This window comes from Cinclus cinclus, chromosome 6 (assembly GCF_963662255.1).
Source record: "Cinclus cinclus chromosome 6, bCinCin1.1, whole genome shotgun sequence".
NCBI classification, from domain to species: domain Eukaryota; kingdom Metazoa; phylum Chordata; class Aves; order Passeriformes; family Cinclidae; genus Cinclus; species Cinclus cinclus.
Genome location: NC_085051.1, coordinates 26507157 through 26533839, shown reverse-complemented (window position 1 = coordinate 26533839; position 26683 = coordinate 26507157). Strand labels below are relative to the sequence as shown.

The following is a 26683-nucleotide window of genomic DNA, read 5'->3' as shown; positions in this document are numbered from 1 at the left end:
AGTTCGTTTTGTTTCTAGGTCAATGATTGTGAATGTTGCACCTCTCTATGACAAACATAAATGCAACCGTGGCCGATTCTTGAAAGGACAAACTAACAAGTAAAGGTTTCCTCCTGGAGACTGATATTCACCGGCCAAGTTCATAGGATAAACTCATTAAAGTAAAACTTACGACCTCAGAAAATGGACATGTACTTGCAAGATACGCCTCGCTGTTCTCATCTGGTTGCCGCAGGTTATGCAGGTCAATTTTTGCCATTGCATCCCGGGTGACTTCCCTACTTTCTGAGGTTTATGGTAGCCAATGGCAACCGGACACCTCCTGTAGTGACGTTTTGGGCAGACGAGTGTCTCCTACAGCCTGTATGAAGATGCACAAGGGCTCTCTATCAGTGCCGTGCCGCCCCGCGTTTCCCGTTCACGCCCGAGCCCCCGGGCCGGGCTGTTTGATACCGGCGCGGAGCCCCGTTTGAGGGGCTGGGACAGCGCGTCCTTCCTGGGGGAACAGCCCCGGACAGTGCCGGCACTGAGGGACGAGCGGGGCGAGCGGGGCGGAGCCGGGACCGGCGGGGCGGAGCCGCGGTGCGGAAGCGGCGCCGGGCGGGCGGGGCGGTGCCGGAAGGGGCGGGAGCCGTGGGCGCGGGGCCGTTCCCCCGCCCCGCCGGTGCCGCCTCTGCCTGGGCCGGGCGCTGCGGCAGCGGGGGCCGGAGGAGCCGCCGCCATGCACGACGCCTTCGAGCATGTGCCGATCCTGGAGAAGCTGCCGCTGCAGATCGACTGCCTGGCGGCCTGGGGTGAGCCGGAGGGGCCGCGCGGCAGCCCGAGGGGCTCCGCTCTCCCGTCCCGGGCGGCGTTCGTGCGGCTGCGGCGCCTAACCCAGCCCTGCCCGGCCCTGCCCAGCCCTGCCCGGCCCTGCCCAGCCCTGCCCGGCGGCACCCTGAGCGGCCGCGGCCCTGCCGCCCCCGGGCCTGTCCCCGGCCCCGGCGGTGCCGATCTCTGCTCCCGGGGCCCTGCCCGGCCCGGCCCGGCCCGGCCCGGCTGTGGGGGAGGCTGCCAGGACTCCCGGGGCTGTAACCCTGGGCTGCCTGCTTTCTTGCTAACAAAGCATTCGCTGTGTTTTGACTTAAACTTAATTTGGAGGGCCGGTGATGTGTTGACATCTTACATTTCGAATATGTTTGCACGTGTTAATGATATGTAATTGTGGGTTATATTTTTGGGCATAGTTGAGAGTCAAGATTTTGGTCAGGTGACTGCACCAGCTGTCCGGACGATTAGGCTTGATAAGGCTTTTCAGAGCTGTGAGCAGGTGCCATCGGATGTAGTACTATCGCGCAAAATCGGCAGTTTGAAAAGCTCCACTCACTCTGGAATTCTGACCCCGATTAATTGTTTTAAGAGTTATATCCTGAATGATAATGCTCCTGTTATACATGGATTGTTTACGATGGAGTTATGTGGTGGAGAGGATGTGATGATAGTTTATTCCTGCAACGCAGCTTTTATCTTGTTCTCTCTTTGAAAGCATTTATTTTGCTGAACTAGGGAAAAAAGCCTAATCATACAGACTTAGAGTGGCACAGCTCTGTAAAGAAGATGTGTAACCCTGTCTCTACAATGTTTCTACCAAGTAGTAGAAGAGAGGTCTTGCAGGAAATAAGATTTTATTAAAATGCAAATTTCTTTGGTGATGAGGAAGTACTAGATGTAGGAGGAAATATTCATATGTGCTGCTTTCCAATATGATATTCAGTGAAGAAGAAATTCAGTCATATTTCATGAGCCTGTAAAGATTCTATGCTTTTTGTGTGGTGTCAGTGCTGTAAAGAAGAAAGAGTTTGTGCCACAGAGTTTGTATATAAAGGCCTTCTTTTATAAATATTGAATGATTCTTGGTTGTCCAACCAGTCCAAATGTTATCTAAGCAAATCTGCCACTGTCCTTTCAAACATAGCTGACTATTCCAGAGAGACATTTTAAAAGCCAGACTTTAAAAACTAATCATCAATCAAACTCACGTAAACTCCTTGTTTTTCTTTCTTGCAGTGCTTCCCATTATATAGCACTGTTCCTCTGTGAGAGATAATAATGTCTGAAGAGTAGTTTGTTGCCTCTTTTGATTGCACACAAGATGCAATGGTTTGCTTCTTTACTTTTACGTAAACTAGTGGAATGTGGTGGCCAGGCTGTTTATTCTGTTTTACTGCCTCATCTTTGGCTATCCTCTCTTGAGAGCTGAAGTTACTTCTGTGCACTTCCACTTAAGAGATGATAGGAGACCTGTATAGTCACTACATAAAGTCCTTTTTGGAGTTTGAAGCAAGTTTCCAAATGTTCTGATAAATGTAACGTAGCTCCATAATAGACACTGTGAAGAAAATTAACTGTACCCCAGCCAGAACCAGCACAGCTGTGAAGGTCAGTATTTGTTGAACTGATTAGACTCTTTCTCTCCTGTCTTTGTAGAGGAATGGCTCCTTGTTGGTACCAAACAAGGGCATCTTCTGCTTTACAGGATCAAGAAAGATGTAGGTAAGTTGATTTCAAGAATAGCACAAAAAAGTTGATTGTTACTTTTGTTTCCTGCGCTTTTTAGAGGCTGTAGTAATTTTAACACTAGTATGATTAATTGCTGATTTTTTCCTATGTAGAATTTAATTTATGTGAAGTATGTTTTATTTCAGGTTTCTCTCTGTTTAAATTTATAGTTAGTGACTGTAATTTTAATGAATATGGTGTACAAATATGTATAAAAGCAGTGCAGCGGGCAAGTTGCCAGAGCTTTCATGTGTGTCATCTTTTAATGACAGACTGGATTAGTGAGAGAGCAGATCTGTTCAGTGGGTCCATGAGCATCATGGATGGGGAAGAGAGGGATACATACTAACTAGTTTTGTCACGTTTTTCCTCTTTCCCTGCCTCTTTGACAGTGCTAAGTGCTCATACTCTATTCTAGAAGTGCCACAAATAGAACTGTTCTATTTTAGCCGTAGTTAAAATTGATTTTCACTAAAGAGGTTTGTATTTCACACTGCCGACTATTATGTAGAAGCTAATGTTATTGAATGTAGCAATATTTTGTAGCATGGCACAGGAAAGTAAACACCAAATGTAAGTTTCCAAGTGCCTCAGCTGTTGGAAAGATACTCATTTGTAGCTACTTTGATTCTGGAGACTGAATTCAGATTGATTTTTCTGAAACTTGCAAGATGTCTGTCCAATTGGTACATGCTGGTCTTGAGTTGTTAGCGTCTTATCTTACCTGGTAAATTTCTCCCCCTTTTTTGCATCAATGCCAGGAGAGGTTATGTCATCAGAAAGTGTCTGTAAGTCTTTCTCCCTATAACTCCTTTTAAACCTTTGTGGTGTATTGTTTATTCCTTGTCTATTTTGCAGTGATGTGCACCCTAGCAATTAAAGTTGCTGATATTTGATTAGTGTGGATAAAGTCTGTATGGGTTTCTCTGTATTTCTAGGTTTCAAATTACTTAAATACGCTTGTAATGTAAAACTTAGGCAAGGCAGAAATGTAACTGGTGTTGAGGCCTTCAGCTGGCTACAAGAAGTGTAATTTACATTTTCACCTGACTATGTAGAAGACCCTCTGATGTATTTAGCTGTGATGTAAAAGTTAGCACAGATATGTTAAAGTCTCATTCTTCCAGTGATAAGTGGCCAAGTTTGCTTTTATAATTATTTGTAATTTACTTAATGTAAGATATACGCAGTCATGAGCAACTTCAGTTTATATACCTTCTTCAATCTTTCTGATAGGTTGCAATAGGTTTGAAGTGACATTAGAGAAATCCAACAAGAACTTCTCAAAGAAGATTCAACAGGTAGGAAATGCCATCTTCTTGACATGGGGACAGTTTTCAGCCAGTAAATGAAATACCATATGTACATCTGTTATCTGTAATCTCTGCTGTGTTTAACAAAAGATTTCCCAAAGCTGTAGATTTTCTTAGAGGTGTAACAGCTAGATGTTTTTGCCCACTATTCCCATGACAGGAATAAGCTTGGTTTGATTGCTAAAGCAGAAACCAAAGAATTGGAACTTGCAGGTTTATTTTGATAGTAATAGGTCCTTGGTTGTTCTGACTGAGAATATTTGTAAAAATGGTGGTAATACATCAACAAACTGTAACATATTATTTGACTCTCAGATGATATCCTATAGGAATGTGGTTGTAATTCCACTTACTTGAAATGTAGAAGTAACTGCCAGTCTTGCTGGGTTTTTTTTGTTTTGTGGTTTTTTTTTGTTGTTGTTTTGGTTTTTTGTTTTTTTTTTTTTTTTGTTTTTTTGAGAACTTGCACTCAATGATTATATTGATTACAGGAAAAACACCTGAAAGATTATGCATCCTCTTTCAGGATGCAATACTCTATGTATGCTTTAGAACTATTTTTGTACTAGTAGCATACCAATGTTACAGCTTTTTTTACTAGCTTAGGTTGCAAGTGCTGTGTACCAGCTTGAAAAAAGTGAGTGTAACTGAAAAGAGTTACAATAGCTGAAGGAAGGTTGTGCATGGAAAGCTGCCTTGCTGTTCTCAATATTTTGAGATTTTGTTAGGCTATCTATAAGCCTTGTTCAGAGTTTTAGTTTATGAATGGAGTCACTAACAGCATTCTCCCTTTCAGATCCATGTTGTTTCTCAGTTTAAAATTTTGGTCAGTCTATTAGGTAAGTGAAGAAAAGTGTTTGATATTTAATGAGTTCTTCTTGATGCAGTGACTTGTCTGAATGGGGCACCCTTTCCACACATCTGCACGGTAGTCTGGTTGTTGAGAAGTCATTGTGTAAAAGTTAGCTTTGCATTTTGCAGAGGAAGCATTAAGCAGCATAGATTGAGTAGCAGCTTTGCCAGGTTGGAGAATAAACATTAATGCTGATTTGTGATTAGGAACGAAGAAGTACATGTATGCTCTAAAGTGTCTGTGTAAAATAGAGTTTGTATTGACATCTGTATGTGCACCTATATGCGTGCATGTGTATGTCTGTGTATTGTATGATAGGAACTAAAGCTTCTGACTAAATTAGCTTGATGTATCAAACTTGCCATTGATATATTACAACAAATTCACTTTATATGCAGATGTGATCTTTTAGTGTCTCATGGAATTTGCTAAGTTTGCTTGGCTCTGGCTTTCTTTAACTTAGGATCTTCTGATGGTTTTTTTTTGCTTATGTTACTACTCCTTTCTTTATGATCTCCAAGTCCTGGCTCTTCCAGCTCCAGCATATGTAGATTTCTGCTGCTTGCATCCTCGTGCATACCAAAACTTGACCACACTACCCTACATTTTCAGCTGTTCACTTTCCACTAATTTCAGGGGCCAGTTCAAAATGATCTTTGTTCATGCCATCTTCCATCTTCAACTTGGTCTGTTCTGGCCTGCTTGCTCTCCCTCCCACTCTGCCTTCCCCTGCTTGGTTAGCAGTACCTTCCTGTGGTTTTACCAATGCTGGTGTTAGTCTTCTTTTCTGCATTTGTTATATTTGTATGTGCCTTAGCATTTTTCAACTTTTGAGAAAACACTACTTTCCTTTTTTGCAGCTATTAGTTTCACAAGTTTTTTTTTATTTAAACATAAAATGCAGTAACTTGTTTGAATTAGCTATGACTCTACATATATTAAATATTAAATAATAATTGGAATTTTTGTTTAAAACAGAAAATAACATTTACGTCCATGACCTATTGACGTTTCAACAAATCACCACAGTTTCCAAGGCAAAAGGTGCATCCCTCTTCACTTGTGATCTCCAGGTAAGGGGGGGAATACAGCTGCACAGATCTTTCTGTTTGTAATAAGGATTCCTTTTTCATGTGGCTGTATAGATGAGGTTTGTTAATTTTGTGTCAGATGAAAATTTCTTGGGTACTAGTGCTTTTTAAAATTAACACCTACTGCATTTGCTTAAGGCAACAGTTTTTAATTATTTTTCTTACTCTGCTTCACAAGGTATTTTCCTGTGACTGTTGTGATTGTAGCTTTTGATACAAGACTTCAAAGCATTTTTGTCCTGTACTAACTTTGACTCTTCTTTTTTGAAAGGTCCCCTTAATATAAAAGCTATTTCCTTTCCTTGCATTGCCAGTGTACTAGCTCACTGTGGTTTCCTTCTGCAAGCAGTTCTGTCACTGGGTAGTTTTTATATTTTTGTTTCTCTTTATTGGCCCAAGGAGTCCTAGAGCAGTTGTGGTAAATTCAAGCCCTATAATGGTTCTGTAAGATGTTGCAGTTCTCTGTTCATATGCTCTAGTTCATTAAGTGACTAATTTCTATTCAAGTGAGTTTCTTGGCTTGCTCATGTTATTCAGACACCCTCTTCATAATCAAGAGATGGTTTAGTGCGCTTCATAATTTTTTTGTCTTTTTGCCCTGTGGGAGCTTAGTGTTAAATATTTCTTAGGAAGTACTTGGGATTTTTCTTAACATGGAAACTAGTGTCTTTCAAAGCACCTGTACAACAGGTTAGAATATCAGATTGTTCATGGTTTTATCTGTTAGGATAACACATTCTTTGTGTTATTCCATTTTTCCCCACCCCTCCTATATTGCATAGAGTTCCAGCTATTTATCCTAGTTTCAGGGTTAGCTCTCTACTTATCTTCTGTTTGTGTGTATGTGTGTATGCCTTTGGTGCTTTCTTTTTTTTAATTTTTTTTTTTTATTTCCTTGATATCACAATCCCTATCCAAGTTTGTTTCTATGTATCCTGCCACCTCCCCTGCCATGCTTCCTTTTTTAGGGAATGCTGTTCTGACATGGATGAACAAAGCTGCTCTTCAGTGGATAGCTTTGCTTCTAGCAGAGGCTTCTTCTGGCCTTGTCTTGCCTTACTTGCCTCTCTGTGAGTGCCTGAGAGTTAGGCCTGTCTGTTTTCACAGCAGTCAGATTCAGGGGAAGAGGTGCTGAGGATGTGTGTGGCAGTGCGTAAGAAGCTACAGCTTTATTTCTGGAAGGACAGAGAGTTCCATGAACTACAGGTGAGTTGTGTTCTTTCTGTAGCCAGGATGTCTCAGCAGGGAGGGTAATTGCTCTTTAGTGCTTGCCATGCAGTCCCTGTTACTCAGAGGCATTGCTGGCTTTCAAAACATTGATGGTTGGTTCTGCAAAGTTTTAACAATGAAACTGCAAATAGAAGTGAAAATGTTTGAAATCACAGTCTCATTAGTTAAAGTAAGGGCTGTGTCCTATATTTTAATATTCTGGTTGTAGTACACTTTTAATTACTTGACTTTTAAGTCAGTGAAATGTATTTGCATGCATACCTTACAAAAACATAATGGAAGTGGGTGCACTTCTACTTGAAGTTTTTCAAGCATGTCTTTAAGTCAGAAGATAGTTACTGAAAAGTGTAGAGAGCTACAGTTGTGAATACTGGAATGAGAAAAATAACTAATTGAAGTGGCTAGAGGCTTTTCAGCTACAATGCTCTACTAGAAAATTTTCTACTAGAAAATTATCAGCAAATTCAGAGCACACCTCTTTACTGTACATGATTCTAGCCTTTTTGCTTAATACTGCCATTCCTTGAACAGTAGATGCTGGGCACAGGTGCTGGGGAAATTTGGTGTGGACAAGAGAGCAGCCTGTTATGCTCTGTGTTGCCAGATTTGACTTTTGCTTTTTGTTCATAGCAACCAGTTTAACCTGTTTTCCTCAGGGGGACTTCAGTGTACCTGATGTGCCCAAGTCTATGGCCTGGTGTGAAAACTCCATCTGTGTAGGCTTCAAGAGGGACTATTACCTGATACGGGTAAGATGGGGCTGTGTAATAGGGTTTGAAGATGATTTGGGTAGCAGTAGTCACTATGGAGGCTCCTCCTGTGCTCAGGAATTTAGCTAACATGAAAAACATTTAGCTTTTATGAAGAACAGCATTTGGTACTCCTGCTATTTGTGGTTTTGGAAAGGACAGCGTAAGCCTGTCCTTTTAAATGGTATTTGTCAGGAAGAGATCTTCTCTTTGTTGCTGTTGAGACGAGTGTTTGCAGGTCTTGCAGAAAAAAGAAATTGGAGAAGATACATTTTGTTTTGGCAACAGTCTGTGTAAGCTCAGTTTGTATTTTATTTAACGTATTGAGAAAGGAGATTAGCTCTAAAAGGACAAAGAGACCAAGAATAACTCATCTGGCATACAGTGAAGCTTGACCATTCTTTTCATTTTTCATTCTCTAGCTGAACTGTTAATGGAAAGTCTCTGAACTTACTGTTAATTTAATATTACAGTTTCCACTTAGACTTCATTTACAGCTATAGTTTATTCTTTTTTTCTGCCTTTACAATTGGCTTCTGCAGATAATATAGGAAAATAAGATGAAGATGAGGTGCACCATGTATGTACATGTACATACATGGGTGGCAACATTGATCTGTAATCAAAAGGAAAACCACGCATAATTTTTACAGACACGTAAAACTGATGCTGCTCACAAAATAAGGGGGTGCCTTTCTGCAGTAGTCTCCTAGATGTTGATTCCTGCCATTCTAGTGATGGGCGTAGTTGTGCAGCTGCTCAAGCAACCTGGGTGGAGTGTTTACTTTGGGCTGGCTCTGGTGCTTGACTAACCTGTCCTTGAATAACTTAATTTTACGGAATAGGCAGGAAAAGTACATTTTTTATGGTGTTATTTTCTGGCTAGCTGTTGATGTATTTAAATGCTTGAGCTGTAATGCAAGGGAAGTAGCAGGAACATGTAGCTGGAGTTGAAGAAGTGTTCTCTTGGGTTTTGGTTGTTACATCAGCTCATGAAGCAGCAATCTTTTGTGTGAGTTCAGTTCCTGCTTATAGCAAGTGGCCAAAATAATGGGTGGGCAGGGGAAAATGGCTAGGCAGGTTTCTAGGCTTTTAGTTAGTTTTTTGTTTTGTTTTGTTTTGTTTTTGTTTTTTTTGTGGCGGTGTGCACTCATGCCAGAATAAAACAGTGTTAAAAGTTTTGGCCTAAATGAAGTGTTTGGACACTTCAGCTGATTCTGTTCTTCTGCTATTATACATTTTATGAATTGGTATGAATGATGTGGTCACCTACTATCATCATCTCAGACATAAATGCAGTAATTTTTTTTTATTTCAGAATGATGCTAAGCAGGATAAATTATGATGTGCAGATGTTTTCATTGATTGTCTTTAAATTTGCACTCGACCTGTTAGTGATTAACCTGGGCTGCAAATTCCCTTTAGGGGTTTTTGCTTTAGTTTTACGTAGCTTTGAAGAAAAGGTTATTTGGCAAAACACTTTTTTTTTCCCCTTTATGTTCTTTATTATCCTAGGTGGATGGAAAAGGATCCATCAAAGAACTGTTTCCCACAGGGAAGCAGCTGGAACCACTGGTAGCTCCTGTAGCAGATGGAAAAGTTGCAGTTGGCCAAGATGATCTGACAGTTGTTCTTAATGAAGAAGGGGTCTGTACTCAGAAATGTGCCTTGAATTGGACAGATATTCCTATAGCCATGGGTGAGAAGTAGCTGTTTGTTTTTTGCTTAAATTTACTTATTTACTCTTGTATGCATGTGATAAAATCATTATGTCCACAGTATTTTGAAACCATCAGGATTTGGAGTGTGACACTTTCTACAGTGTTCTAAGTTGTACTCTGGGGAAGATTTCCCACATTTGTTTTTGCTTCTTAGCCTTCTTTGCTTGTGGTCTCTGGGTCTCTCTCCTCATAAAATAGATGTGTTCCATATCTTTTATAAAGGGACAAGGTCTGAAATGGAAGGTAGTGTGTTAAAGCACTGTAGTTCTGGGCACCTGGGTGCTTCAGAGTTTTCCTTATGGTGAAGGATGAGCAAAAGGTTTGGTAGTAGTCTGTTAGCAAATTGCTGTCAGTGTCAGACACTGAATTTTGTTTTGTTTATTTGTTTTGAATATGAAAAATGGCACATTTCAAAGGGATGAAAAATTAAAGAGAAGCCTTAAGTTCACAGCTTGTTTCAAGGAATACTTGAGAACAATCAACTGAAAATTTTCACTTCTTTCATAAATAGAACACCAGCCTCCCTACATCATTGCTGTTCTGCCAAGGTACGTGGAGATCCGCACTTTCGAACCCCGGCTGCTGGTGCAGAGCATCGAGCTGCAGAGGCCACGCTTCATCACCTCTGGAGGGTATTGATATAACTCATTATCACTGCTCTCAGGCTGGCTGGCTGTGTGTAGCACTCTGAATAACTGGGAGAAGAGCAGTTTTTCTAGCTCTCACCTTAAGGTGTAGCACTGCAGCAATCTGTTGGGTTTTTATGGAGATTGGTGGAGGCCATACCTTGAGGAGGAAAGGATGGAGTTGAGGGTCTTTAAGAATTTGTGACACTGAAGATACAGTCTTCTTTCTGCTTTGCAGTTATGCTCCAGTTGCTCTTGGATGTTTGTATTATTGGATTTGGTTTCTTTTAAGATAGGGTTTTAATTCTTTCTGTGCATTGAAACTTAATAATTGACTTTTTTTTTTCTTGTTTACAGCACAAACATTATATATGTGGCAAGTAATCACTTTGTTTGGAGGCTCATTCCGGTGTCCATAGCCACACAGATCCAGCAGCTTCTGCAGGACAAACAGTTTGAGTTGGCTTTGCAGTTGGCCGTAAGTATTCAGGAACTTGAGTTTGCAGTGGATAAAATCGTGCAAAAGTACACAAAAGGATGTTTGCCATCTGCTTAACTGTAGTGAGTCCACTAATCAGTCAGTCACTGTAACCTCCAAGCTGTCCACTTTGCATAAGCTGGTAGACTTTTTTTAAGTTTTAGTTTTGTGCTGCTTTTATTCCATATTTATCTACTGTAATGTGGATTTTTTTAGATTATTGTAGATGAAAGATTCTCTCTCTTAGCTGTTTAATTGGTTACCTTTTTTTAGAATTTGAAATCATTTGGACTTCAGAGTCTTCAGACTGCCTGTAAACAGTGTATTTTGGAGTTGTGAGTTTTGTCACAAGACCTTTTTTGGGGTAATAGTAATCCTGAAGCAGTATTGTGTTAGAGATACTGATGCAGTATCTTTAATTATACTGTTCATACTGTGTTAGAGTTTTTTCTGGAAATTCCCCCAAACTGCATTTTGAATTGCTCACTTGGAAGAAACAGTTTGAAAAGGCAAATAAGTGAAGAGACATTTGCTGTGAGGGAGCAGGTATACAGGTAACCAGAGGTAGCTTTCAGACCTTTCAGGTTATCTCAGTGACACAATAAGCATAGACAGGCACCATCAGTGTTCACTTTGAGAGAGTGTCTTTTTTCTTCCTACTCTCTCCACAGGATAATGCTCCTGTTAATTCTCTAGGGTGTTTCACTCTCATGTACGAGGCCTGGAGCTTTTAATGTTTGTTAATTTTTATGTATGCAGGAAATGAAAGACGATTCAGATAGCGAGAAGCGACAGCAAATTCACCACATAAAGAACCTCTTTGCCTTCAACCTTTTCTGCCAGAAGCGTTTTGATGAATCCATGCAAGTTTTTGCCAAGCTTGGTACAGGTAAATGCTTGGGTTGGCATTGAATCCCTTAAGTTAGGAAGAATGAAATCAAGTTCACTGGCTATTTTATGGGTTTTTTTTGTTTGTTTTCTGTTTTGTTTTAGTTTAAAACAGTGCTATCTGGTGCAGATCAATCCCCTTTAAACAGCATCAAGCCTGGGCAGCTATTCAGTTATTTTTTTGGTGGAGCTGGTGATTAATTACTTAATAACTTAATTAACTACACAAGTACAATTAAATAGTTAGTTAACTACACTTAGTAAATTAAGTTAAGTCAGGTGATTGCCCTTTTTACAGAATATGTCTGTATTCTAGGGTATTTTAAAGCATGCACAGCATGTCCACAGACCCTTTGAAGTTGAATGTTTCAGCAGCTGTGAAAAGCCTACTTGTAGCTTGGAAAAAAAAAAAAAAAACGAACATCTGTAGATTTGCAAAATCATTGTACTCAGATGAGGACTCTTAACCTTTGGTTTACCCAAGATGCTGAAACCAGGAGACTTTCCTGTGCTTTTTGGAAGTCACAGTAGTCTGATACTAAGTCATACTAGGGCTATTGGAAGAATGCTTGAAGACTGAGCTGTACTGTGGAATAGTGCTTAAGACAGATTCTTTTTACTGGTGACAGAATTCTCATGTGCATTTAAACCTAGAACTTACTTTCATGGCATGTAATTTTTACTTCGGAAAACTACAGTGAAAGACAAGGACTGAGAACTCAAAGTATTTTGAGATTAATTAGAGGATAGTAATTTTGAGTTTACTTAAACTCAGTGAAAACAAGTGTGTGTCAGTTACAGATGGTACTACTTAGTTCTTGTTTCAAGAGGAAAGTAAATCTTCTCTTAAAACATTGCTTGTACCTAGAAATCCTGTCTTACTGTCAGAGTGGTTAATGCTAGGATTGTGCAAGAAGAGCAGCAAGATTGTAATAATGGCTTGTCCTCCAAGTGTGCCAAGTGCACAGGTTGGAAGGGCCTGTGCTTGGACTTTGAATACGTTTTACTCTTGTTTCTTTTGCATTGTTACAGCTTCTTTTTTGTAATGAGCAAATTTTATTGAGCCTCTAGAACCTTGTGGATGTACAAGAAGACTAAGGACTGCTCTGTTAGAAAGATAAGTTTGCAAAAATAAAATGAATGGTTACTAATACCAGTTATTTTTTGCGTAGATCCCACTCATGTGATGGGTCTGTATCCTGACCTCCTGCCCACAGATTACAGGAAACAGCTACAGTATCCCAACCCCCTGCCAGGGCTTTCTGGGGCAGAGCTGGAGAAGGCACATTTAGCTCTGATAGACTACCTAACTCAAGTGAGTGCTTCTCTACCTGGTTTTAGGGCAGCGTTATTCAGACCTAGCATGCTTTGTTGGTTAACTTTGATGTGCAGCAAGCAGTGCACCTAGTCCTGCTCTGTCATGCTAGCCTTGATGGGCTGTCTTCATGGCTGGAAAATATGGCAGCAGCTCCTGAGTGAGCAGAGGAAGCAGAACGTGTGAGATACCCCACACATACATGGAAAACATCATGTATGACTGGGCAAAATTTCCTTATGGATTTGATCTGAATACAAGTCCAGTATGTTATTTCTAGTATCCTGCTGAAGAGAACTTGAGCAATGTTTCTTTGTTCTTGTGCGATGATTATTATTAAGGGCACTCTGTCCAGGGGAGAGGTTGAGGGCATGTAGTAAAAGGTGGAATGGGAATTAATGGCATTGTAAATTCCTGTCCTCTTTATTTTGTCGTAACTGGAACCTGAATTGTTTGATTGCCATCCTTACTAGAGTAAAAGGAAGCTTGTGCCTGAAGTAGGATAGGTTTTATGCCTAGTAGTGCAAAATCTAAATTGCTTTCCAAGTGTTTTAAATGTTTCCTGACTTCTCTAAAATTTCTGTTTAGGGTAACAGAATTTCCTTGTTAAAATTGTTACAAGACTCTGGACATTTTGCATAACTATAAATGTGCAAAATAAATATATATACTTGAATACGGTTGTTAAGTTGGTGTTGAAGTTAGTGACAATAAAATTTGGGAAACAGTTGATTAAGACAAGTGATTAAATTGGCTTAATTTGGTCTTTGTAGTTGGTGGGTTGTATATGCTGAGGTGAGATGTAGAAATCCATGGCCTTTTCCTGTTAAAATTTCATCTGATGTCCTGCAGAAAAGGAGTCAGCTAGTGAAGAAGCTGAATGATTCTGATCATCAGTCCAGTACCTCACCCCTCATGGAAGGAACGCCCACCATCAAATCCAAAAAGAAGCTGCTACAAATCATTGATACCACCCTATTAAAGTGTTACCTGCATGTGAGTTTCTGTCTGACCTAGAGGCCTTGCCATGTGAGCTCTGTTGGAGTTTCAGACTGAAATATTTAAGATGGAGGATAAGGGGCTACTTCAGAAATGCTCACACAACTGTCATTCTTTGATCCAAAAATAATGTGTAAAATCTGAGCATTAACTAGCTTCCTCACTGGTCAGGAGGCAGTTTCAGGGAATGAGGCAGATATGTCTGTTCCTGATTGCTGCCTCTGTCAAAAGAAAGTGGCTCTGGCTGTGTATTTTGAAGGTCTAATGAATGCTTTTATTGCCTTATACTGTTAAAAGCAGGAAAGTATGATTTTGGCTGTTAAGATGTTTTTCAAAACCTGACCTTTGTTGTTGAAGGGGAGTAGCTTTGATGTGTTCTTTCCTTTCTGTCCTCAAAATTATGGAAATTAACATCCTACTTACTGTGAGATGTTAAACTGTCATTTCTTATTTTTCTTAGACTGTGAGGCTTCCTTCCTCCCTTGCCCCCACTTCCAACTTGTGTTTTGTACTGTACACTTAGAAGGTGCTCTTCCAAGGAAGTTTAAATGCTCCCTTTTTGCTTGCAGACAAATGTAGCATTGGTGGCACCACTGCTACGTCTGGAGAACAATCACTGCCATATTGAGGAGAGTGAGCATGTACTAAAGAAGGCACACAAATATAGTGAGCTGATAATACTGTATGAGAAAAAGGGTCTGCATGAGAAAGGTAAGTATCAGGTTGGAAGAGGAGGAGTAGAAGCATGTGTTCTTTGCACTGTGTTTTGACTTCAGTGAGCAGGCAGTATTCCGAAGAGGCTGTTTAATCGCTATCTTGTGATTAAATCTGTCTTTGTTCCTGTTACAATTTAGTAATTTTTGTTTTGTATGCTCAAACCAGAACTTTGTTTTGTTTTCAGTAGTCTAACAGGAAAAATATACTTTTTTGTGGCTCAAGTTGGAAGTAGCAGTTACAAAGGAATTAACTTCTTTTGTTTTGAAAGCATTACAGGTACTGGTGGATCAGTCAAAGAAAGCCAACTCACCTTTGAAGGGTCATGAGAGGACAGTGCAGTATCTGCAGCATTTGGGTGAGTGTGAAGAAGAGCAGTATTTTTGTCAGGTTTTTATTCTTGTTTGGCGTAGTAGTTATTCTACTGTTAGGCAGCTTTCTGGAGGCTATCAAGCTGAAAGGGTATTTGTGTTGCCATGTTTGGTTTCTTGCATGATGCAACATTCAAGTGTTAGCTTAAGGGATTCAAGTTTTGTTGAAACTTAAATATCTTACTGGAAAACATTCCTTATTTCTGATTAAAATAGCCACTGTGAGAAAATGGACCATAGTAATTTGAATTTCTTCCAGTGATGGTTTATCATTCTGAGTAAAGTAGAAAATCATCTTTAGTTGACTGTTTTCTATCAGTTTTTAGGCATGTGATGAAATATTCTTAGGTAGTTCTCAAGTAATTACTAATTCCTCCAGCCTTATAGCTGTGGTCTTTTTAACTCATCAAGTATGTATTGCTGAGGAGTATTTGGTACTTGCCTTGTGACAATAGAGTAAGCATTTGTTTATTGCTTCAAAGCAAATATTAATTGTGTGGTTGGCCATCAACAGTGTGCTTTATCAGTGTGCAGGAGAATTATATATTTACTGGGGTGGTAGGTAGTTTTCTGTGTTGCATTATTCTTTTGTCTTTTAAAATAGTGTTATGCAGAACCTTTTTCTATTGTAGCTCATGTTTAAATTAAGGATTTGTTGCTGAGGAAGTTTAGAAATTCCCTGCCTGTGGTCTGTGTGTATCCCCATGCAGATGAAATGTGCTGAGGGAGCCAGTTGTTCTGTTTTGTGGTGCAGTGTGGTGTTTACCTTTTAGTATACTGATCAGTAAGTTTTGGTAGTTACTTAATGAGCTCCTCCTCTCCTCCTGACATTTTCACTATTTTGAGTAGGTTTTAACTTCATGTTTGATTTGCTTGGGATTTCAGCAAAGACAGCTTGATTGAGTGTTTTGGCAGGGAGTTATTAGAATATTGGACTTCTTTATAAGGAGTTAGACTCTGTTTTATATGGAACTTACTTCCATGACTTGTCCTGTCTTTTTTAAACATTTTCTCTGTGAAGCTAGCATGCTCTGTAAATTCAGAAAGTTAACAGAGTTCAGCAAAATTCAGACCCACAGGTTTATTACCATTGCCAAGTCACTTTTGTTACTGAAACTTTGAGATTGGCTCTTCTGGGACCTGTTTCCATTGTTCTACTTCACAGTGCATACCATCTGCATTTTTATAATTAATTTTTAAAATTCTGCTAATATGAAGATACTGCTTGTTTTAAATATTGTGGGATGGAGAAAAGCAAACAATGACTTCCATATAAGGTTGCTTTGTTTCTTGTATAGTTGTGTTCTGTTCTTCAGGCAGTGAATGCCTCAATGATTCTGAGCAGGAGGGTGAGGGCAAAGTCATGTTTTCATAACATGTTTTATTAGCATTGTGCACCAAATTGTCCTAACTATAGTATTCTTTTAAAAAGGGGTAAGTCCTACATTTTTGCTGAGAAGCTGTTACCTCTCATGTAGTTTCCATGCCAGTTTCTTCAGTACTATGATGCTTCAGTACTTGTTATAAAGTATTTGACCATTTGCTGTAGAAGTCATTAGACTGACAGGCTGGAAGTGGACTGGAGGAAGTTACACAAGTGAAAACTTGACTGCCTTCACCCTAATAAAAATAAGTTGAAAGGAAAGACTTTTGGAATGTGGTTAAAACAACCAATCTTGGTTTTGGGCTGAATTCTTTACATTTGGTGACACTTAGTATTTGAGTTAATTTTTTGTTTCTGTTTGAAATTATGTTTGTGAAGAAGTGAAACTGTGGCTTTGGAATGAGCAATTTGCTTGACTTGAGCAACAGCTGAATTCTTCATATAAATTAAGCTTTGCTGGCTCTGGAAGCATCTGTTTGTGTTGTGAATAGATAGATATTTAGGATTTTAACATTGAGCAGTGCTGCTTTTTGTATTCCAGGCACAGAGAACTTGCACTTGGTATTTTCCTACTCTGTCTGGGTGCTAAGAGATTTTCCTGAAGATGGACTGAAGGTAAGTGTGTTGAAAGAGGGACCTTGTTGACATTCTTAGTGCTGTATATGGAAATTAGATAACTCATTGTAAGAAGCTGATGAATGCTAAATCCAGTTAAATACATAATTTGTATTTTCTGTGTTCAGTACTGTGCTAATGTTAGCAGTAGATAAAGCAGGTCAATCTCACTTTTTCTTACACTTTTCCATTCTTGTAACACCTTATAATAAATAGCTAGGAACCTTTGATACAACATGTCATGCTAGTGATGTCACACTTTTGCACAAGTTTTTAAATGAGTATTTAAATGTCAAATGTTGATTTGCCTATAAAATTGTGTCCCTTTATTTGGGAGGTGTTGGGCTCTGTAAGAGAAGAGTGTTCACTCGGGCAGAAGTGGGGGTGTTTGTTAGTCTTTTCAGATATGAAATAACTTCTCAGTGCCTGAATAAGGTGCTTGAATTTTTTTTATACTTCTTGTTCTTACTCTTTGGACACATGATGATATGCTGGGCTTCAGTGCCTCAGAGAAAAATATACTGTGGCACTTAAAGAAAATTACCAATCTAAATATAATTTTATTTAACAGATATTTACAGAAGACCTCCCTGAAGTGGAAGCTTTGCCACGAGACAAAGTGCTCAGTTTCTTGATAGAAAATTTTAAAAGCTTGACTATTCCTTATCTGGTAAGAACTCAATCTCTACTAGTGCATTTTACCTTCAGTAGAAAATGTTACCTGTAAGTTCTCCAGGAGTTGAAGCCTGATGCTGTCTCACAGAATGCTAGCTGTGCCATAAGTTGTGCAAAGAAAATGTAATTAAAATACACTAAATCCTGAAGTCAAGCTTGGTAAAGGCAAACATGGAACTGTTGCTTATAAAGAATTACTTCCCAGAGGAAGTGTCTACAGCTGATCCTTAACATGTATTTACAGGAACACATCATTCATGTCTGGGAAGAAACTGGTGCAGACTTTCACAACTGTCTGATCCAGCTGTACTGTGAGAAAGTGCAGGGCTTAATGAAAGAATATCTCAGTTCTTTCCCTGCAGGTATGTTTAGCCTTTTCTGCTGGGAGGACCAAGGGTATTTGGGAGCCTTCATATTCACTGTTGTAATCCTTCCCTGTTGAGATCCAGCATATGGAATCTTAAGTGATGGAGGGAACTGGAAAACGGAAGTTGTCACTTTGTAGGGCAGTCTAGTTTATTGCCTCTCAAGAAATCTTGACGGACCAAGCAACACTTGGTTCATAATTAAGTGGAAAGGCAGCTACTGCTCCCTGACTTCTGCATGTTAAGGGTAGGGAAGAGTTTTGAATAACTTGAGTATTGCTTTAACCAGCCATGTGATGTGTTTCTAGGAGCTGAAATTAGTTTGACAGTCCCAACACATGTTAACAGTACTATCACCATTTAGTTCCTCTTCATAATTATTTGTTTATCTTCTTCTATGTACTAGTGTAGTGAAATAGTTGTAATAATTTTGCTTATGTTGTTTTCTTTCGTGTAGATAGAGCTCCAGTGCCTGCTGGGGAGGAAGGAGGAGACTTGGGGGATTACCGGAAAAAGCTGCTTCTTTTTCTGGAGAAGTCTAGCTGGTATGAACCTAGTCGACTTATTAGTGACTTCCCCTTTGATGGTGAGTTCTGTTTCCATAGGTTAACTAAACCCTAGATTACTGCATTGTACAGCTTCCTTACTTAACATAAAATCATGGTAACTAGAAACAGAGAAGATGACTCTATCTCTAGTTGTAGGCCACTGGTGTATATACCACCAGCTCTGTTTCTGCTGGCACAGTTGGTTTTACTAGTTTCTTCAGGATTCCTCTAACTGTTGACCTAAGACCTTGTGGCATCTCCCAGCTATTTAGCCTAACTTTGTGATGATCCTGAATTGCTCAATAGATCTGAAGGTTGTTGTTTCTTAAGGTGACTTAAGAATTCATAAAAGGCTTCTGAGACTAGTGTGAAATGTAGACTTAGAGTGTCAGTGTAACTTATACTGTAGCCTGAGCACAGATTAATATTCCCATCTCTTAGTCTGGTCACGAATTTTGTAATTTCTCTGTGTAACTATTGATTTAATCCTTCATGCTATCACTAGGTCTCCTAGAAGAACGTGCTCTGCTCTTAGGTCGAATGGGGAAGCATGAGCAAGCTCTGTTTATTTATGTTCATATTTTGAAGGACACCAGCATGGCTGAAAAGTAAGGGTTTCTTTATTTTATATTTTTGCATTTTTGTAAGACTTATTTTGCTGACTGCTGTGTGGATGGGATGTGTAGTGAAATGTTGCTATATGTGGAGCATGAACATTGTAAGTCTTCAGGATCTTCTGGGTTTTCACATTTGATTGAAAAAAAAAGCCCAGCTGGTCTGAGTGTCTGTTTATTACAGATGCTGCTGCTGTCCCCTTGAGGTTTGCCTTTTCATACTCTTCTGTCATTGTGCTTTAGAGCAATATCACCATGATAATAAATTACTACTTTCCGCCCATCATTAGTCTGTGATCCTGTGTGTTTTTCTGCTTCTTTTCTGTTAGGAGAGATGTTCACAATCCTCTTTAGTAAAGATGTAGCATTTTTTGACGTGTTTGTGCCAGGGAACCTCCTGAGTGAATTAGACGTACTCAGGTAAAAGTAGAATTACCTAACACTGGCAGATATATCTGAATACTGGGACCTGTTCAACACAGTTGCTTTTAAATCTGTTTTCAGCAGAGACTTGTTGGAGGCGTTCAACCCTGGTATGCAGTGTATGCTAATGAACAGCTTCTTCCTGTGATTCAGATATACTAATTAGATATATCTACACATAGGTTTTTATGCCTTAATAAAATATCTTTCCCCCCTCTTTTTCTTACACAGCTAAATTAAATTTGGCTTCTGCATTAAAGCTTTTTAAGTTGATTGGAAGTGGGAGACTTGCACAAAACTTTACTTCTCTCAGCACTGTGATGCAAAGTAAATGGTGTAATCCTGCTGTGCTCTGTTGATGAATTGATCTGAATCAGATGTACAGTCATCTAACTTGGATGACTTCAGTAGTCAGAGCACTTAAATGTTAATTTCAGTAAACTGATTCTTTGGGTCTTAAACTGTTTCTGTATTTGACTTGATTCTTCTGTTGATTCTTCTAGCTACTGCCATAAACATTATGACAGAAACAAAGATGGCAGCAAAGATGTAAGTAGCTTCTTGTTCAGTACCTTGTTCGACATTTGAAAGTTCTTGCTCTGTATAGACTTTTTCAGGGTTTGTGTAGTGCATGAGTACTTATGTATGATCTCTTGGAATTTAGAAATTACTAGATGATCATGGGGTGTTCTTTGTTGAGAATGTTACCATATCATTGGATTTGGGCCTATGTTAAGAGCTGTTTAAACAAGCAGTTCAGAATTGTGGATGGCATCAGTACAACAAAAGTACCATTGCTGGGTTTTGCCAGCACTGTCAGTTGTGGATACGTGCAGCAGTTTTAGAACTTCCCTCTTGTGTGCTACAGGTGTATCTGTCTCTGCTCCGCATGTATCTCTCCCCACCCAGTGTTCATTGTCTGGGACCCATCAAGATGGAAGTGCTGGAGCCTCAAGCCAATCTGCAGGCTGCTCTGCAGGTTTTGGAGCTGCACCACAGCAAACTGGATACTACTAAGGTAAGTCAGACCTGTAAGTACTCAGTTTTTGCTGTTGGCAGGAGATTACAGAAGGTAATGGAGTAGGCAGGTGAATGGATTGTGTTAATCTAAGCGTGTCAATTTCTATTCTGTTTTGGTCTCTATTCCTTTTTAACTTTTTTAAACTTTGTTCCAGGCAATAAACCTACTCCCAGCAAATACACAGATTAGTGAGATTCGCATCTTCTTAGAGAAAGTACTTGAAGAAAATGCTCAAAAGAAAAGATTTAATCAAGTGCTCAAGAATCTTCTCCATGCAGAGTTTCTGAGGGTAAGCATCCACCACCTGTTATTTACTGGAATAATGTTTTAAAATACGTTCAATATTGAAATTTACTGTTTCTTAGGGGGAGATGGGTGTCCTCTAGATGGTGCTGTAATTCAACTGAAATTAAATGGGAGCCATGTAGCTTGAACATCCTTCCTGCAGGACATGGTGTGTACATTCATTTTAGCTTGGATGAGGTGTTTATCTTTGCTCGATGTGCTGTGGCGTGCACTGCAGAACCATCTCAGACAGCTTGGACTGGATTTCTTTCAAATGAAGTGAACCAGAGGAAGCACTTCAACTGTTCATCTTAACACCCCTTTAGCAGTTGAACACCTTAGGCTGTGGTGAAGGTGAAAGTAAAACCCTGCAATTCATATAGTGTGGTTTTTGGGTGTTCAAAACCACTTGGTCTGCTCCACAGATCTTCACAGACATTTCCAAGTTGTTCAGCTTCTTCTGTGCTGCACAACTTGGTAATGTAGATACAGCCACTGACAGTTAAATGTTGTGATGGTTTGCAGTTTTATCAGACCAAGGTGTGGCATCACTTTTTGAGCAGCTCAGGTTTTTTTATCTTTCTTTAGGTCCAGGAGGAGCGGATCTTGCATCAGCAAGTCAAGTGCATTATTACAGAGGAGAAGGTGTGCACTGTTTGCAAAAAGAAGATAGGTAACAGGTGAGAGAGCTACACTGTGGGTAAACTGAACCAAATATTATATATATATATATGTATGTATGTATGTATGTATGTATATATGTGTATATGTATGTATATATGTATAGCCAGAGAGAACAGCAGTATGAGGGAGCCATTGAAGAGTCTTTGAATTACAAATTACATTTGTTAGCTGGATGGTTAGGAATGCTTTAAAGCTTTGGTCAGTGAATTTGCTGCAAGAGTTTAATCCTCCTTCAGAAACTCCCAAGAATTCTTATTTCACAACTCTAGAAGGCATAAAATCAGTCCTTATACTGAATTTTGAAAACTTTGTAGAGCACTGCTTTTCTAAGAACCTGCTTCTTAAGTAGAATTGGGGAGGAGGATAGAAAGAATTTTAAGGTAAGTTACATGTGTAGTTTTCTATCTCTGATGGCTTTATGGCTTCCTGACTGATATGTTTTGCAGCCTAAATGCAGTAGGATGTTTAAAAGAAGAACTAATTTGCTTGATGATTTGGATGCCAGTGTGACCCTGGGATGAGTTCAGTTCGTTAGAGCCTGGTGCTGATAACACCAGGATTGTGGGTTCAACCCACAATCCACTCTACTGGCTGTTTACTTAAGAGCTGGACTCTAATCCATGTGGGTCCCTTCCAACTAAGAATATACTGTGAATCTGTGAACTTTTCTTCTACATTCCTAGTACCTAATTTTGCATTAATATAGAATGCAGATTTTCTTTGCACTTGGGTTTTTTGTCTTTCAGCTGGAGGGAAATGCTCCATGACTTAGTCAGTATTTTCTTCTTGATGTGAGGTTTTCTGTCACTAGCATTAACAATGATAGGGAAAGTTCTTTCCCCAAAACGCTTTAATAAACATTAGTCTAAATATTACTACGCATTAAATTTTTTGCTCGTAACATGCAGCATGTAGCATCAGAATTGAAATTTGCATATGCAGTATTGTTTTGGTTGTCTAGAATTTTTCTAGTGCTGTTAAGTTCAGCAAGATGTTGAAGGGCAAGCATGTCCCCCAGTCTTTAACTTGTTACCAGTGACTTCAAAGTAGAATGTGCCTACAGAAATGAAAATATATTTTAAAAACCTCTTAAAAATACATAGAATTCTTTTGTCTGTTTTTCTTTAATTATGTTCAGGCTATATTTTAAAAAAGTATCACTATCACATGTCTCTCTCTGATTCTGCCCAACCTGGATGCTCTTGTTTGAATATGGAAAACTGTTTGTCTTGATAGCTGATATTTGTGTTTTGTTCTCTTCACAGTGCATTTGCTCGATACCCTAATGCAATAGTCGTGCATTATTTCTGCTCCAAAGAAGTCAGCACACTGGACACCTGACCTTGTCATGGCAAATAATCCTGACATTCATATGAAATTCAGTACTGATGACTGAAGAAGTTGGTGTGTCTCAGATTTTTAAGACTTGTTGCTAGGTTCTCATACGCTGGGTAGAAGTAATTTGTATCTGTGGACTGACTGTACCTACCCAGCAATATTGATTTACTAGAAAATGACTTTAACTGTGTTGTTACAGTGCTAGCAACTACAATGAACATCTCAGTCCTCAGATGAAGAACAGAAACTGATTTTTGTAGTGAGTTTTATAATACACTCCAGCCTTGCAAATGAACCATTAGACAACTCTTGGATGTTCACCACAAATCAAGTTTTACAATAAAACGTACTTTCTTAGGGTGGCAATGTTGTGATTTGGCCTTGCATGTAAGTATTTATACAAAAAAAAGAAAATTCCCTGAAAGTCTTTGCAGCCATATCAGTGTTGCATGGAGATCACCGGGTGTTTGCCATAGAGAAGGCTTCTCTGTCTGTTTCTAGATATAGGAAGTGTAACTTCTATCTCAGTGACAGAAATTACTTTAGTGTTGGCCAAAGGACTCTCTAATGATATTCAGTGTTTTTACCTGAACTTCTGGTAAGTTGTTTCACAGGAGATAGTCAGATAAATGGTAGATACCACTAAGAAGCTTTTTTTTTCCCGCTTTTTGTTTGCTTGAGAGCTATAAATTGAATTAACTTGTGTGTTGTTTGCACTGACTATACTCACTCATAGCGTGAGTGGAAGATTTGAAGAAGTTAACATCTGCATTCAAAGAAAAAAGCAGAGAACACCCTGTAAAGCAATTTCTGGAAGAAGTGAACTCTAGTTACTGCTTGAGCTTCTGGACTATGCTTGAGACTTTTGTATATAAATTCTTTAGTCTCTGGTTCACTTTCTGACATTGAAGTAAAATCCAGACTGTTTCAACATCTGTATTTTAAATCTTGTAGAACTGTATTCTGCTCAGGCTGGTACTGTTCTTAAATTACTCTTAGGCTAGAAGTCTTAAGAGCTAAATTGTACCATACTCACTCTAGAATGTAGTATTTTTGTCTAACTTATTTTTTTCAGAAACATTAATCAGTAGCAGACTGGTATGTGGGACAAAATATTTCTTGCAGAAAGAACCCGTGGAGTGGTAATGAAAAGGCAGCAGTAGCAAAAAACCCAACAGAGTGGCTCCCAGCATCCTGGTCTAGCAATACTTATTTATGCAGTATAGATCATGACATATAACTACCAGATATCACATCTTAAAGAACAAGCTGATAAATCTTATCCACCTAAAGTGTAGTTGAACCTCACTTAACTTCATAGGTTTACTTACATCATGTGTTTTTTAGGAACAGATCTGCTGGAGGCTGACAAGAATCTTAATTCACTTTCATTTGCCAGTGTTAATAGTTTCCCCTGATAACTGTGGTTTCCTTGTTCATATGCGTTTGTATTTATTGTTCATGCGTTCTTCTGGATTTCTTAGTCCAGTGTTTTGCTTGGATGTCTTGGGCAGTATTGCTACTGAAGTCTTTCTGCAGAGGCTGGATAGAGGCAATCTGTGGTGTTAATGTTTTTAAACTTGTATTTCTTCTGTTTGAAGAAGAGAGCCTAAAAATACTTACACTAGATTTGCACATTCTGTATAGATCTTTATATACTAGTTCAGGTACAGAGGGAAGATGGTTTGGGAGAGTTGTGTTTACAGATCATAGAGAATGGAGAGGGTATTTAAAAAGACCCTACATTCTTTGTATACAGATATAACAACGCTATATTGATTTTTACTTATCTTATGTTCAGTACTGGTAATATGATTTTTATTTACCTTCATTATCTGTTAACCAGGATCTTCATTGTGCTCTTACTTACAAGACTATAGTTGTGCCTCTGTTCATCTCTACTGGATACCTTTTACAGAGATGTGGTTTGTGCTGTACTTTTTTTTTTTTTTTTGGTTCGTATAATGTGCTTTGGGTTTACTAACCATACAGCAGGTTTGTCTAAAGCAATAGGTTGTAATAAATATTGTGAACCAGTGTGTGTTTCAGTCACTGTGCAATTAAGCTTCTCTGGGCTGATGTATATTTTATTTTTTAGTTGTATATTAGACCTAATTTTCTCCTGGGCGTCAGACCCAATGCAGTATCTCAGTATCCCTCTTGCTTTAGGATGTGTATATCAAGTATGGCCACGTCATCAATTCTCAGTGTAGGTTCTTAAATCTACACGTTTATACATGCTTGTGAATGTTCTCAAAATCCTACTAAAACTACTTTTGTATTATCTCTTTGAATAATGTTTTTGCAAGTCTTACACCATTATATCATTAAATATGTACTTACTGTATAACACTAAAATTACTGACAAATTTTTTGAGTGGTGATACACTATTTTGTGTTGGGGAGGGATGTTGAGTTCTGTCTGACCAAATCAGGAAATGTTTAGATTCACAGGTTTGCACGTGCTTGGGCTGTAGGTCATAGTCTGGTGTTAGAAGTCAAATACAGATCCTCCGTTTTTCTGTTCTGTAGTTATGGAAGCACCAGCACAGAGGAAGTCTTTTGTCTCCATGTTCACAGAATCATGGAATGGGTCAGGCTGGGAGGACCCACAGTGAGTCAGTGCAGGCTCCCTGCTCAAGCAGGGGCATCTCCAGCAGGTTGGCCCCCAGCCTGTGGTGGTGCCTGGGGTTATTCCTGCCCAGGTGCAGGACCTTGTGTTTGCCTTGGCTGGATTTCAGACAGTTCTTCCCTGCCCACCTCTCCAGCCTGTCGAGGTCCTTCTCAAGGGCTTCACAGCCCTCGGGTATCAGCCACTCCTCCCAGCTTTGTGTCATCAGTGAACTTGCTGAGGAGGGATCTGCTCCTTCAACCAAATCACTGATGAATCAAGTGAACAACTGAGTATTTTGGTGTTTCTGGAGAAAACTAGAAAAGTCCCCAACAAACACAAATCCTATCCTTGATTGCATCCTTTCAAATTTTTATGTCTTCTAGTTATATACTGTATCTCAGTTCTCCTCTTAGTGCTACTAATGTGACCAAAAGGGGTCCCTTGTGATATCTACACACATTTTAAATAATATAGTTGGTGATTATGTCATTAAATGTTTTCTGACAAAAAATGCCAAAACTGCAATGTAGATACACATCTACCTTTACCCCTGTGGGCATGCATAAAGTAAGATTACCAGGTGGGAGGTTTTCTTTGCCTCATCTTTTGATGCCATCGTGCTTGCTTGTTTTTCTAGTCTGCTGGGAAGTAGCAAAACCAAGTAGTTTCTCTTTGGATATTAAGTTTGCTGATAAGAGTGTATGTAGATGGCTAAAACTGCATGCAGACACTGCTAATGGGTGATCTGTTGTTGACAAGCATTTCTAAAGTATATGTTCTAAAGAGCTTTCAGTTTTTCTTGGGAGATTCAAGAGAAATTCTGTAAACATGAGATGCCTGTGCTGAGTGAGATTTCGTTGGAAGAGGAGAATGTCAGAAGGCAGGTAAGCCAAATTTATATGCAGTTGGGCACTCGACAGAATGGAGGGCTTATACACTGCCTGTAATGAACTAGAATAAGGTGATTTCTCCATGCTACTGAACTGTGAGGCTGCCTTGATTTTCCTGTAATTCATAGTCAAACTATTAGAATAAATGTAAAAAATAGCACACTTACGGTTCTACAATCTTTTTGAAGATAAATAAAACCTAATATAATCATAGAATGGTTTGGGTTGGGTGGAAAGGAGCCCTAAAGCTATTCTGGATTCAGCCCCGGAGCCCCAGCCTGGCATTGAACACTTGTAAGATTAAGGCATCCCCAACTGCTCTAGGCAACCTGTTCCAGTGC

The 26683-nt window shown here is 39.3% G+C and overlaps 1 protein-coding gene across 4 annotated transcripts; it reads left to right on the top strand.

Moving 5' to 3' along the window:
• Nucleotides 1–718: 718 nt before the first annotated feature.
• Nucleotides 719–25666, top strand: VPS39 (VPS39 subunit of HOPS complex). Of its 4 annotated transcripts, none has more exons than XR_009933273.1 (25): nucleotides 719–794; nucleotides 2467–2532; nucleotides 3775–3839; nucleotides 4648–4690; nucleotides 5683–5777; nucleotides 6903–7001; nucleotides 7682–7774; nucleotides 9290–9473; nucleotides 10007–10127; nucleotides 10479–10599; nucleotides 11359–11488; nucleotides 12660–12802; nucleotides 13655–13798; nucleotides 14371–14512; nucleotides 14787–14873; nucleotides 16812–16885; nucleotides 17457–17555; nucleotides 17805–17922; nucleotides 18383–18511; nucleotides 18979–19081; nucleotides 20014–20059; nucleotides 20379–20528; nucleotides 20686–20820; nucleotides 20897–21496; nucleotides 22766–22820. XR_009933273.1 is itself a non-coding variant. In XM_062494201.1 (25 exons), exons 1-25 carry the CDS (start codon nucleotides 722–724, stop codon nucleotides 22839–22841), a joined length of 2628 nt encoding a protein of 875 aa, XP_062350185.1. In that variant the 5' UTR covers nucleotides 719–721; the 3' UTR covers nucleotides 22842–25666. The 4 variants fall into 4 exon arrangements, 2 of the variants coding, with proteins under 2 accessions (XP_062350185.1, XP_062350186.1); XR_009933274.1 differs by lacking the exon at nucleotides 22766–22820 and having other exon boundaries at nucleotides 20897–20985; nucleotides 21405–21441; XM_062494201.1 differs by having other exon boundaries at nucleotides 21405–21496; nucleotides 22766–25666.
• Nucleotides 25667–26683: the final 1017 nt, after the last annotated feature.

Coding starts and splice junctions, on each gene's coding strand:
- VPS39 (XM_062494201.1), top strand. CDS start 722: ATGCACGACGCCTTCGAGCATGTGCCGATCCTGGAGAAGCTGCCGCTG. Junction 4,691..5,682: donor AATTTTGGTCAGTCTATTAG/GTAAGTGAAGAA, acceptor TGTTTAAAACAG/AAAATAACATTTACGTCCAT. Junction 14,513..14,786: donor AAAGGGTCTGCATGAGAAAG/GTAAGTATCAGG, acceptor TTGTTTTGAAAG/CATTACAGGTACTGGTGGAT.